Here is a 13,978-nt window from a genome sequence, read left to right as displayed (position 1 = left end):
TTGGCTTAAAACCTTACTACACACAAAGTGGTGCAGTTGTGTTTGGCTTTTGGAACTACCACTAAATCCATGTTGTTTACAATTGCTCTTTATTAATGCAACAGCAAAACAATGACAATAAAATGTTCCTGCACGTCGTAACATTTCACCTCTCGCTCTGCCGCACATATTATTACAGGCTAGTAATTTGAAATAGCTCATTCTAAAACTATTATGTAGGCCTTTCTGACATAGCAAAACGTGTTTCACCGGTCAGTTGATTAATTCAGTTAAGCATGTACAATGATATTAATTTATAGAAGCAATTTTAAAGTTATCCCGAACTATTATTCTGTTTGTGACATGATAGTATCTCTCCAGACTGTCAGGTTGTAGAATCACTGAGGAAGGCTGTGTTTCTCTGGTCTCAGTTCTGAAATCAAACCCCTCACATTTGAAAGAGCTGGATCTGAGCTACAATCATCCAGAGATTTATGGAGTGAATAAGCTCTCTGATTTACTGAAGGATCCACAATGTAGACTGCAGACTCTGAGGTGAGTAATAGTTTATTTTTAATACATCATAGTGATGATTATTATGATAACACAATTAGTGCTGTCAAACGATTCAAATAGTTAATCATGATTTATTGCATAAATATCTCTAGATAATCGCTATTAATTGCAATTTCAGAATCTGTTAAAATGTGGTCCTAAATAAAAAATAATCTGTTTAAAAAGATGGGTATTATGTTAAAGACAATAAAATGAAATGAAATAGTACAAAGACAACATATCCAATGTTCAAACTGAGAAATGTTATTGTTTTTGGAAAAATACATGCTCATTTTGAATCCGATGTTAGCAACATGTTTAAAAATTTTGGACAGGGGCATGTTTACCAGTGAATCCCCTCTTCTTTTAACAATACTCTGTAAGCATTTGGGAACTGAAGGGACCAATTGCTCTTGTTTCGGAAGTGAAATGTTTTACCATTCTAGCTTGATATAGGATTGCAGCTCCTCAAAAGTTCAGGGTCTCCTTTATCGTATTTTTGGTGCAGGCAGGTCAGTTTATCACCCGGACTCTTTTACTACGGAACCGTACTGTTGTAATATGTGCAGAATGTGGTTTGGCATTGTCTTGTTGAAATAAGCAACGCCTTCCATAAAAATGACGTTGTCTGGATGGCAACATATGTAGCTCCAAAACCTGTATATACACTCACCTAAAGGATTATTAGGAACACCATACTGATAACGTGTTTGACCCCCTTTCGCCTTCAGAACTGCCTTAATTCTACATGGCATTGATTCAACAAGGTGCTGAAAGCATTCTTTAGAAATGTTGGCCCATATTGATAGAATAGCATCTTGCAGTTGATGGAGATTTGTGGGATGCACATCCAGGGCACGAAGCTCCTGTTCCACCACATCCCAAAGATGCTCTATTGGGTTGAGATCTGGTGACTGTGGGGGCCGCTTCAGTACAGTGAACTCATTGTCATGTTCAAGAAACTAATTTGAAATTATTCAAGCTTTGTGAGATGGTGGCGGGGCAGGGCAGGTCTGGAAATCCAGGTGAGACAGGTGAATCTCCCAGGGCAGGTGTGTCTACGCAGAGTAGGGGAAACCACGGAAATACAGGGAGTAAAACGAACCACGCAATAGAGCTGGTACGTTGTGAACCTTCTAAGGCGACTAACCATCCGTCAGGGATGGGACGTCAGGACTCCTCCTAAATACCGCTGGTGATGAGCGGAGCAGGAACAGGTGTGTGATGATGGAGTCGGACCAGCTGGGCACAGGAATCACCTGAGTTAGGACGTCCCGCCCCCCTCACTCGTATCCCGGGAGACCGGAAATGACAGACAACAAAAAACACACAGACAGAAGCAAGTGCACTGGGGAGAAGCTCATTTAGCAATGAGACCAACGGAAAACACAAGTCACGGAAGTGAGGTCTAGACACCACCACGTAATTTTTTAGCATTAGACAACTTTTCCAGTCTTTTGATGCCCCTGTCCTTGCTTTTTTGAAACGTGTTGCTGGCATCAAATTCAAAGTGGGTGTTAGGCGTGGTAAACGAGGAGCCAGAACAGAGAAGTATCTTGACCAAACAGTAAAAACAACAAACACATGGAAGCCTGACGTTGCTCCAAAAATGACAATTATACACAAGGACAAGGGAGCAGAGGGAACATCTATAGTTAAGCCCAAAAGTATTCATACCCATGCCAAATTTAGTTAATTTTGTCTCAGTTTGAACATTTGATATGTTGTTTTTGTACTATTTTCTCTTGACTATAAGGTTTAAATGATTTGCACATCATTGCATTCTGTTTTTCTTAACACTTTAGACAGCATCCTAACTTTTTTGGAAATGGGAATGTATTACATTTTATTGTAAACTAAGAACATTAAATAAATATGGATTTTAAATTAAATTAGTGCTGGGGCTGTCTTTTTCCTAGATCCATTAGAACAGGGTGTGGCATAGCCCTTAAATATCTCCCCTCAAATTATCACAATGACTAGCAGAATCTCTTGCTTTCCCATTTAAATCTAAATAGATTAGCGATAGTTCTACCATCTTTTACCATTGTGCTCTTGATCAAGGCATCAAGTACAATAACAATTATGTTAGGGTTCTGTTTAAAACACCCATCTCTGGAGAATCACAACAATACTTTTTCTGGTATTGCTTTTTTTAGGCTAAAATGTGGTTAGAACAGGGTTCAGGTCAGGGCCTGCAAACAAGTAGCTTTTTTGAATAGTGTTTGGCCACAGCCAAATGAGTGTGTCTTTATTAAATGATTTCCAAATTCCATAAGGTAGGTTACTTAAATAGGCAAAGGCATAGGTTAGGCAAGGTAACCAGAGATGTTTATCCGCAAACATTAATCAGGATCAGATATGCAGCATGGAAGTTGTTAGTTGCACAATTATAATGTGGTTTAGTGGTAAAGCAACCGGCAATGAAATGAATGCCTAGTAAGGCTGGCAACAATCATCAGATAGCTTACCATGCTAATTGCTAAAAGCAACACACAGTGTTTAGTGATCAGTTTGAGAAACAGGTCAGGGGAAATGCACAGCTGTTCTTGTAGATATTCCAATTTCCAACTTGTCCAGTGTTTCATGAGCTGAAATGGAAGATCCCAATGGGGCTAATGAATCTGTCAACTGACTGACTTTCTTTTATGATCTGTAACACAACAACAAATTGTTGCATATGTGTGTAGTATACTAGGAGCAGGGTAAGGAAAACAAATAAACAAACAAAACTATAGTGGAATTGCCCTCAGAAAAAGGCCATTCTGAGCCCATATTACAATATATGGTTTCCTTATTTTTCTATTTGAAATATTCTGGGACTTTAGATTCTTTCCCTGGCGTGTTGGTTCACTGAATAGGCTCACTGCTGCATGCAGGATCATAAATGTTTCAGATAATGTGTGAGATTGTTTTGTTCACAGTTTCCACACATACTGTAGGCTAATAGGTAATATGATGAGTAATTAATGGCTGAAACTGAATAGATTTTACTTTAAGTACGATTTAGTCTAATAATCGTTGCAGTCTTACTTTCCAGGTTTATCAACCATTCAAACTAATCTTCATTTGAACCCTCTGATGTCCACAGATTCAAACCTCTTTTTCAGTTTGTTATCATTCCTGATAAACACACACACACACACACACACACACACACTTACTCTTCTTACATCTACAGTATACAGTGGGGTGAACAAGTATTAGATACACTGCCGATTTTGCAGGTTTTCCTACTTACAAAGCATGTAGAGGTCTGTCATTTTTTTTGATAGGTACACTTCAACTGTGAGAGACAGAATCCAAAACAAAAATCCTGAAAATCACATTTTATGATTTTTGAATAATTAATTAGCATTTTATTGCATGACATAAGTATTTGATCACCTGCCAACCAGTAAGAATTCCGGTTCTCACAGACATGTTAGTTTTTCATTAAGAAGCCCTCCTGTTCTCCACTCATTACCTGTATTAACTGCACCTGTTTGAACTCGTTACCTGTATAAAAGACACCTGTCCACACACTCAATCAAACAAACGCCAACCTCTCCACAATGGCCAAGACCCGAGAGCTGTGTTACGGCATCAGGGATAGAATTGTAGACCTAAACAAGGCTGGGATGGGCTACAGGACAATAGGCAAGCAGCTTGGTGAGAAGGCAATAACTGTTGGTGCAATTATTAGAAAATGGAAGAAGTTCAAGATGACGGTCAATCTCCCTTCGTTCTGGGGCTCCTTGCAAGATCTCACCTCGTGGGGCATCAATGATCATGAGGAAGGTGAGGGATCAGCCCAGAACTACACGGCAGGACCTGGTCAATGACCTGAAGAGAGCTGGGACCACAGTCTCAAAGAAAACCATTAGTAACACAATATGCCGTCATGGATTAAAATCTAGCAGCGCATTCAAGGTCCCCCTGCTCGAACCCTGCGCGTGTCCTTGCATCTGAAGTTTTCCAATGACCATCTGGATGATCCAAAGGAGGAATGGGAGAAGGTCATGTGGTCTGATGAGACAAAAATAGAGCTTTTTGGACTAAACTCCACTTGCCGTGTTTGGAGGAAGAAGGATGAGTTCAACCCCAAGAACACCATCCCACCTGTGAAGCATGGAGATGGAAACATCATTCTTTGGGGATGCTTTTCTGCAAAGGGGACAGGACAACTGCACCATATTGAGGGGAGGATGGATTAGGCCATGTATTGCGAGATATTGGCCAACAACCTCCTTCCTATAGTAAGAGCATTGAAGATGGGTCGTGGCTGGGTCTTCCAGCATGACAACGACCTGAAACACACAGCCAGGGCAACTAAGGAGTGGCTCCGTAAGAAGCATCTCAAGGTCCTGGAATAGCCTAGCCAGTCTCCAGACCTGAACCCAATAGAAAATCTTTGGAAGGAGCTGAAAGTCCGTATTGCCCAGCGACAGCCCCGAAACCTGAAGGATCTGGAGAAGGTCAGTATGGAGGAGTGGGCCAAAATCCCTACTGCAGTGTCTGCAAACCTGGTCAAGAACTACAGAAAATGTATGATCTCTGTAATTGCAAACAAAGGTTTCTGTATGAAATATTAAGTTCTGCTTTTCTGATGTATCAAATACTTATGTCATGCAATAAAATGCTAATTAATTACTTAAAAATCATACATTGTGATTTTCTGGATTTTTGTTTTAGATTCCGTCACTTACAGTTGAAGAGTACCTATGATAAAAATGACAGACATCTACATGGTTTGTAAGTGGGAAATTGGCAAAATCGGCAGTGTATCAAATACTTGTTCTCCCCACTGTATACATTATGTTGACAGAATGCATTGACAATTTTCTATATATTAAGTTACATTCTAGTTTCATGTATTGGCAATGTCAGTTTTAAAAGTTTACAAAGCAATGATGCAATATATAGAGGCTATTCTAAAGTTATTTTGAACTGTTGTTCTCCAGACTGTCACATTGTGGAATCACTGAGGAAGGCTGTGCTTCTCTGGTCTCAGCTCTGAAGTTAAACCCCTCACACCTGAAAGAACTGGATCTGAGTAACAACAATTTGAAGGATAAGGGAGTGGAGAAACTCTCTGCTTTGCTGAAGAAACCACAGTGTAAACTGGAGATTCTGAGGTGAGTCTCCAGTCTAAACAACAACACAACTGACAACACAACAATAAACATGACAACAGAGGGGCAACACAACAAAAGGGGAATACAAACATCTACTGGGCTCTGAGCTGCCAGCAGGTCCAAGCCTCCATCCCTGGTAAAGACCAAACCCTGTCTGACATCCCAGCAGGCCCGGACAACCTGGTTTCATTGGAATATGTAAACTATGTTACGTAAAACTATGGCATTCGATTACGTTATGTTACATAACATAACAATGTGCTAACAAAATGTATTAAACATTACAAATTGGCTAAAACATAACATGTTACGAACGTAAGACAAACGTATCATATTTTACAAACAGTATGAAAACTTGATATATGATATATCATGAATGCTATTAAAACGTATCATATAATATGAATTTACACAAAACATCCAAGCTTTGTTTCAAACTGGCAACATTCAGCTCTGCTGATAGGCGTCATACCCACTGCTCCATACAGGGATCACGGATTTGAAGGGATGAGTAATGACCTTACGAAGATTGCCACAATAAGTAATAAATGCCTTTTAACATTAGTTAACGTTAGGGTTAAGGTTTTCTGTTGGTCCAAGTTAATCCCACATTAGAACTTGTCTGCATTCCACCCTTCCAATGTCCACAGATCCACCATTCATTCCAGGTGTATTGTTATTATAATGTTTCTTTGTGAAGACATCCCTTCATTATAACATGTTGTCTCATAGGGGCTTCCCATCTGCAACATTTCTTCAGGAATTGCCTACTGGGGTGAATGGGTGGAAGTCACACAGGGCTGCCTTGTCATGTTGCTCTCTAGAGACTCCTTTTGGTCGAGTAGCCGACTGCAATCTCAGTCATGGTTGTGAAGCTGGGGAATGTGTTACCCTCATGCGCACATGTATCAGATGAACGTCTTGATTGAGTGAGCAGTGTGGTAAGGATCAGAACGGCTTGGTGAAACATGCTTTTAGCCAATGTCATAATTTAGTTAATATTTTTAGTTAATTCATTTTGATTATCCCGTAATGTCTGTGTGGATGTTGAGACAAGGCAACATAATGTCTTGTCTCAACATCCACAAGTCATAGTAGAGCATTTGAGATCAAGAAATTGGGAGGGGATAACAACAAACTGGTCGAAAAAGCACATTGATATCTGCTATTGACTGACCTTGAACAGTAAGTGCTCATCACACAAGTAAGGAGCTCTAATTCTCAGGTCACTTAAAGCATGTCACGTATGTTTTACATAGAAATATAATTAGAATATGGTCCCGTAATATTAATAATAATTACCAATGCATCTTGCCTTAAAAGTGCAGTAAATCTGGAAGAACTGGCATAGCTCTGACAGCCCTGTGTGTATGTGTTGTTTTTTAATTCTACCTCAGTTGTTGTGGCAGTGTGTACACATGGATCTCCATGTGGAACTTGTTGTCACTCACTGCATAATGTTACTGTTGTGAAAAATGTCAAGAGACAAATTTCCCCCCCAAAAAAACACTACAGTAATTTGTACAGAAGCATTATTATTCTGCAGAGTATTATTTTTATAAACAAACTTACAGAGTGATATTGAAGTTTTGATTGGTAAGAAAAGATTGCATTCAGTCATGATGCAAATCAAATGTAGCAAAAAACAAGGAAATGAAAGCATCTGCACCTATTCAAACATTGACAAGCAAGATACAATCTGGTGATGCAGGAATTCATAGATGATTTAGTTGAGGTGCATGCAGATGCTGATATACTGTAGCCTACCTCACCCAGAGGGTCAGGAAATATTGTTAGGATAAAGGGCAGGTTGAATAAAAATTCAACACTGTTTCTGTTTGCTCCTTGGGGTTTCAGGCTGGGTATTTTGTAAAAACACCTTATGACAACTGCTGATGTAAAAAGGGCATCATACATAATTACATTTATAAGCATAACAATGAATTGATCTGTCACTTCTTAGAGAATTAGATGATAGTACGCCTCTGGAGTAGGCTAAATGTCAGCTGCTAACACGCACCTCTCTATTACATTAAGTGTGAATCTCTTAATGTACCCCAGATTGTTCGTTTGTTTATGGGAACCGGCCAGGGGGACCAGGACCACTTAGGGGTACTGGGTACAAGACTGTTTATTACTAAAGGTTTATGCTGTGTGTTAAGCCAACACTTGTCTGTATGTTACAGTAGCATTTTCTATACTTGTGTGTTCAGAGTTGGAGTGGAATTGAGATTGTAACTTTATCCATATTTTTGCAGAAGGGTTATTAAGAATTCCGGGTGGTTGCAGGTGAAGAAAGGGATTTATATGGATGTGTGACATTAAAAACACAATCACAAAAAGTGTTAATTATCTAGGGCCCTACAGAATGAGGATTTTAAATGTCAGATTAAATTGATTGACTCTCTACAGGTTGTCAGGCTGTCTGGTGACAGAGGAAGGCTGTGCTTCTCTGGTCTCTGCTCTGAAGTCAAACCCCTCACATCTGAAAAAAATTGATCTGAGTAACAATGACCTGAGGGATACAGGGGTTAAGTGTCTCTCTGCTATTTTGGAGGATCCACAATGTAGACTGGAGACTCTGAGGTGAGTAGGATAATAGTTGGTATTTGTCACACTAGTCTAAAACCCCAAATTTGGTCCATCAGGCTCACTTGGGGTGACGATGTCTCATTGTGATTTATTTAGTCCCTACAGTTCTAAAATGTGTGACAGCAGTGAAACAATGTTGAATGTTTGGGGTTTGTTTTTCTTTCATCCCTCCTTCCCTTTATTTTTCTTCCATGTGATTTTTACTCTGCGACTACTAATGTCAATACAACAGGTTATTGGTCCTGTTTGCCCTTTAATCATATTCTGATCTCTGAAGTATATAGTTTAACTGTGTCAGAAGCTGTTCTGGTGAAGAGTCCATCCTCTCTCAAGGAGTCTGTTATAGCTCCCCAGCTCTGCAGCCATGTGTTGGAGTTTACCCCGGTGAACGAGAGGGTCGTTTCCCTGCGCCTACGGGTCGGGGATAGGTCTCTCACTGTTGTTTGTGCCTACGGGCCGAACGGCAGTGCAGAGTACCCGACCTTCTTGGAGTCTCTGGGAGGGATGCTGGAAAGTGCTCCGACTGGGGACTCTATCGTTCTACTGGGGGACTTCAACGCCCACGTGGGCAACGACAGTGACACCTGGAGGGGCGTGATTGGGAGGAACGGCCCCCCTGATCTGAACCCGAGTGGTGTTCAGTTATTGGACTTCTGTGCTATTCACAGTTTGTCCATAACGAACACCATGTTCAAGCATAAGGGTGTCCATCAGTGCACGTGGCACCAGGACACCCTAGGCCGCAGGTCGATGATCGACTTTGTTGTCGTTTCATCTGACCTGCGGCCGTATGTCTTGGACACTCGGGTGAAGAGAGGGGTGGAGCTGTCAACTGATCACCACCTGGTTGTGAGTTGGATCCGATGGCGGGGGAGGAAGCTGGACAGACTCGGCAGGCCCAAGCGTACTGTAAGGGTCTGCTGGGAACGTCTGGCCGAGTCTCCTGTCATAGAGATCTTTAACTCCCACCTCCGGCAGAGCTTTGACTGGATCCCGAGGGAGGCTGGAGATATTGAGTCAGAGTGGACCATGTTCTCCACCGCCATTGTCGAAGCGGCCGCTCGGAGCTGTGGCCGTATGGTCTCCGGTGCCTGTCGAGGCGGCAATCCCCGAACCCGGTGGTGGACACCGGAAGTAAGGGATGCTGTCAAGCTGAAGAAGGAGTCCTATCAGACCTGGTTGGCTTGTGGGACTCCAGAGGCAGCTGACGGGTACCGACAGGCCAAGCGGACTGCAGCCCGGGTGGTTGTGGAGGCAAAAACTCGGGCCTGGGAGGAGTTCGGTGAGGCCATGGAGAAGGACTATCGGCTGGCCTCGAAGAGATTCTGGCAAACCATCCGGCGCCTCAGGAGAGGGAAACAGTGCCCTACCAACGCTGTTTACAGTAGAGGTGGGCAGCTGTTGACCTCAACTGGGGATGTCGTCGGGCGGTGGAAGGTGTACTTCGAGGATCTCCTCAATCCCGCCGTCACGTCTTCCATTGAGGAAGCAGAGGATGAGGGCTCAGAGGTGGACTCGTCCATCACCCGGGCTGAAGTCACCGAGGTGGTTAAGAAACTCCTCGGTGGCAAGGCACCGGGGGTGGATGAGATTTGCCCTGAGTACCTCAAGTCTCTGGATGTTGTGGGGCTGTCTTGGCTGACACGCCTGTGCAACATCGCGTGGCAGTCGGGGACAGTGCCTCTGGGATGGCAGACCGGGGTGGTGGTCCCTCTTTTTAAGAAGGGGGACCGGAGGGTGTGTTCCAACTATAGGGGATCACACTTCTCAGCCTCCCCGGGAAAGTCTATGCCAGGGTTCTCGAGAGGAGAATACGGCCGATAGTAGAACCTCGGATTCAGGAGGAACAGTGTGGTTTTCGTCCAGGCCGTGGAACACTGGACCAGCTCTATACCCTCTACAGGGTGATGGAGGGTTCATGGGAGTTTGCCCAACCAGTCCACATGTGTTTTGTGGATTTGGAGAAGGCATTCGACTGTGTCCGTCGCGGCATCCTGTGGATAGTGCTTCGGGAATATGGGGTCCTGGGTCCTTTGCTAAGGGCTGTCAGGTCCCTGTACGACCGAAGCAGGAGCTTGGTCCGCATTGCCGGCAGTAAGTCAGACTTGTTCCCTGTGCATGTTGGACTCCGGCAGGGCTGCCCTTTGTCACCGGTTCTGTTCGTAATTTTTATGGACAGAATTTCTAGGCGCAGCCAGGGGCCGGAGGGTGTCAGGTTTGGGGACCACACGATTTCGTCTCTGCTCTTTGCGGATGATGTTGTCGTGTTGGCCCCTTCAAGCCAGGACCTTCAGCATGCACTTGGACGGTTTGCAGCCGAGTGTGAAGCGGTGGGGATGAAAATCAGTACCTCCAAATCCGAGGCCATGGTCCTCAGTCGGAAAAGGGTGGCTTGCCCACTTCAGGTTGGTGGAGAGTGCCTGCCTCAAGTGGAGGAGTTTAAGTATCTAGGGGTCCTGTTCACGAGTGAGGGAAGGATGGAACGGGAGATTGACAGACGGATCGGTGCAGCTTCTGCAGTAATGCGGTCGATGTATCGGTCTGTCGTGGTGAAGAAAGAGCTGAGCCGCAAGGCGAAGCTCTCGATTTACCGGTCAATCTACGTTCCTACTCTCACCTATGGTCACGAGCTTTGGGTCATGACCGAAAGGACAAGATCCCGGATACAGGCGGCCGAAATGAGCTTTCTCCGCAGGGTGGCTGGGCGATCCCTTAGAGATAGGGTGAGAAGCTCGGTCACCCAGGAGGAGCTCAGAGTAGAGCCGCTGCTCCTCCCCATCGAGAGGGGTCAGCTGAGGTGGCTTGGGCATCTGTTTCGGATGCCTCCGGAACGCCTTCCTGGGAAGGTGTTCCGGTCCCGTCCCACCGGGAGGAGACCCCGGGGAAGACCTAGGACACACTGGAGGGACTATGTCTCCCGGCTGGCCTGGGAACGCCTCGGTGTCCCCCCGGAAGAGCTGGAGGAAGTGTCTGGGGAGAGGGAAGTCTGGGCATCCCTGCTTAGACTGCTGCCCCCGCGACCCGGCCCCGGATAAGCGGAAGATGATGCTATGCTATGCTATGCTAGAAGCTGTTCTGACTTTAAAACTATTATTAACTGCATATTGTTTCCAAGTTGCCTTTTTGGATGTTTGATGAGGCATTACATTACTCACAGAACGGTAGGGTATATATTAAAAATAAATGTGTACAGGGTCATCCCAAATCCAGCCCCTATGTCCTACACACTTGCTCTGAGTGCCCTTCATGTTGACTTGAGTCTGAGTCACAGAGGGTGACTTCCACAGAGTGGATAGATGTTTAATAAACAGGTCAACATTGGGACACACATACATGGTCCTCTTTTATTTAATGAAATGGGCATACAATTCAAATGTACTGATACCTCATTGTTTTAGAAGATAATAACCTCATTAACAACTGAACATTTAATTTAAGAGCTTTTTTGTTTGGTAAATGTGTCAAGTTTTGAATCCAGGCTAAAGCAAATGCACGTCTCATATAATTAGGCCGGCTTAGCAATAACAGAGTGTCATATAGGATTCCACTTCTCTTGAGGAGGCTGCATCGTTGGATACTCACTAGAAGTGGCCACTGGAGGGTCTAATTAGTTCCTGCATCCTTGACAGTTTTCTGTCCCTCAGCTTTGTGACACTGATGCAAAAGGTGGAAGCTCACCTAAACACACAAATGTTTCAATCCATTTTGTATTCCATTTTTTTCATATTCTTTGCGGGTTCAAAGAAATCTTTGAAAATTCTTCAGTCTTACTGTGGTCATTTAAACAAAAACAAAAAAATGCAATGAAGTATTGATAGGACAGTCCGATGCTCTGTTCAGTTTTTAAAGCACTTGTCATTTAATATGGATTTACTGAGTCATGTTTTAATGTAACTATGAAGTGTGAATGAAGACACTAAAAGAATCTGACATCACATAAACATCTGAAGAATGTTGGAAATTATAGTTTAAAAAAGGGTATGTATATACTACCGTTCAATTAGAAACGTCCTTGTTTCTCCATTTAAAATAACATCATATGGATCAACAATACAGTGTAAACATTGTTAATGTTGTAAATTACATTTGTAGCTGCAATTGTGGATTTGTAATGGAATATCTACGTAGGTGTACAGAGGCCCATTATCAGCAACCATCAGTCCTGTGTTCCAATGGTAAATTGCTAATTCAAGTAAATCATAAAAGGCTAATTTATCATTAGAAAACTATTTTGCAGTTATGTTAGCACAGCTGAAAACTGTTGCTGATTAAAGAAACAATAAATCTTATTTAGACTAGTTGAGTATCTGAATAATCAGCAATTGTGTTTGATTACAGCCTTAAAATGGCCAGAAACAAATAACTTTCTTCTGCACCTCGTCAGTCTTGTAAATGAAGGCTATTCCATGCGAGAAATTGCCAAGAAACTGAAGACCTCATATAATGTTGTCCTACTCCCTTCACAGAACTGCACAAACTGGCTTTAAATACACTGAACAAAATTATAAATGGAATACTTTTGTTTTTGCCCCCATTCATCATGAGCTGAACTCAAAGATCTAAGACTTTCTCTGTGTACACAAAAGGCCTGTTTCTCTTGAATATTGTTCACAAATCTGTCTAAATCTGTGTTAGTACCCACTTCTCCTTTGCCGAGATAATCCATCCACCTCACGGGTGTGGCATATCAAGATGCTGATCAGACAGCATGATTATTGCACAGGTGTGCCTTAGGCTGGCCACAATAAAAGTCCACTCTAAAATGTGCAGTTCCATCACACAGCACAATGCCACAGATGTCGCAAGTTTTGAGGGAGTGTGCATTTGGCATGCTGACTGCTGGAATGTGCACCAGAGCTGTCGCCCGTGAATTTAATGTTAATTTCTCTACCATAAGCCCTCTCCAAAGGCGTTTCAGGGAATTTGGCAGTACATCCAACCAGCCTCACAACCGCAGACCACATGTAACCACACCAGTCCAGGACCTCCACAGCCAGCATCTTCACCTTATGATCAATGATGTCTGAATCTTTGTTTGATTACATGCCTTTTATAAATCTTGTTGCAAAATGCAGGCTCACAATTCTCTCTTGGATGCCTAGTTGCTTTCAATCACCAACCTCTACCTGACACCTAATTCACCAGTTTATGTATTTTCTACAATGGGTTGGTAAAATAGGTTGTGTTGGGGACATGAGTTACAGGCAGTGACATGAGACACTTTCAATTAATGACATCTGTTTCATTTTGTATATGCTATCACACTTTATCCTAAACATTACTATGCATGCGCAGTTTAAAAATAAATGGTAACCTGGGAGGCAAACCCCTGATTCTTACTGATCAATAGTGACTGTGTCACTACTGAGAACTGCTTAATAACTTAACGTATTTCGTATTTTTTTACACATTCTTCAAAGGGTTCAAAAAGCTATCCATATTTGAAAGTGTAGAAACCTTGTTAATGTAAGTAGTTTGTGAAATCATGATCAACTCTATGCAGGCTGTCAGGCTGTCTGGTCACAGAGGAAGGCTGTGGTTCTCTGGTCTCAGCTCTGAAGACAAACCCCTCACACCTGAAAGAGATTAATCTGACCTACAATCACCCTGGAGACTTGGGAGTCAGACTGCTCTCTGCTGGACTGGAGGATCCACACTGGAGACTGGAGGAACTCCAGTAAGTCTTGTATGTTTTCTCTATCAGAAATTAGTTATGTGGTATTAAGTTGGCATGT

General features: G+C 42.9%; 1 protein-coding gene across 1 annotated transcript in view; it reads left to right on the top strand.

The window, feature by feature from the left end:
• Positions 1 to 13,978, top strand: part of LOC117595143 (NACHT, LRR and PYD domains-containing protein 12-like) — a gene marked incomplete at its 3' end in the record, with an annotated part of 36,464 nt that overhangs the window by 18,280 nt on the left and 4,206 nt on the right. The window contains exons 8-11 of the mRNA XM_034294936.1: positions 361 to 534; positions 5,478 to 5,651; positions 8,064 to 8,237; positions 13,747 to 13,920. Coding sequence (XP_034150827.1) covers positions 361 to 534; positions 5,478 to 5,651; positions 8,064 to 8,237; positions 13,747 to 13,920 — 696 coding nt within the window. The remainder of the gene's footprint in view (positions 1 to 360; positions 535 to 5,477; positions 5,652 to 8,063; positions 8,238 to 13,746; positions 13,921 to 13,978) is intronic.

The sequence above is a fragment of the Esox lucius genome, chromosome 11, assembly GCF_011004845.1.
Source record: "Esox lucius isolate fEsoLuc1 chromosome 11, fEsoLuc1.pri, whole genome shotgun sequence".
NCBI classification, from domain to species: domain Eukaryota; kingdom Metazoa; phylum Chordata; class Actinopteri; order Esociformes; family Esocidae; genus Esox; species Esox lucius.
Note: the sequence above shows the minus strand (reverse complement) of the source record. Positions and strands in the feature narration are given on the sequence as shown.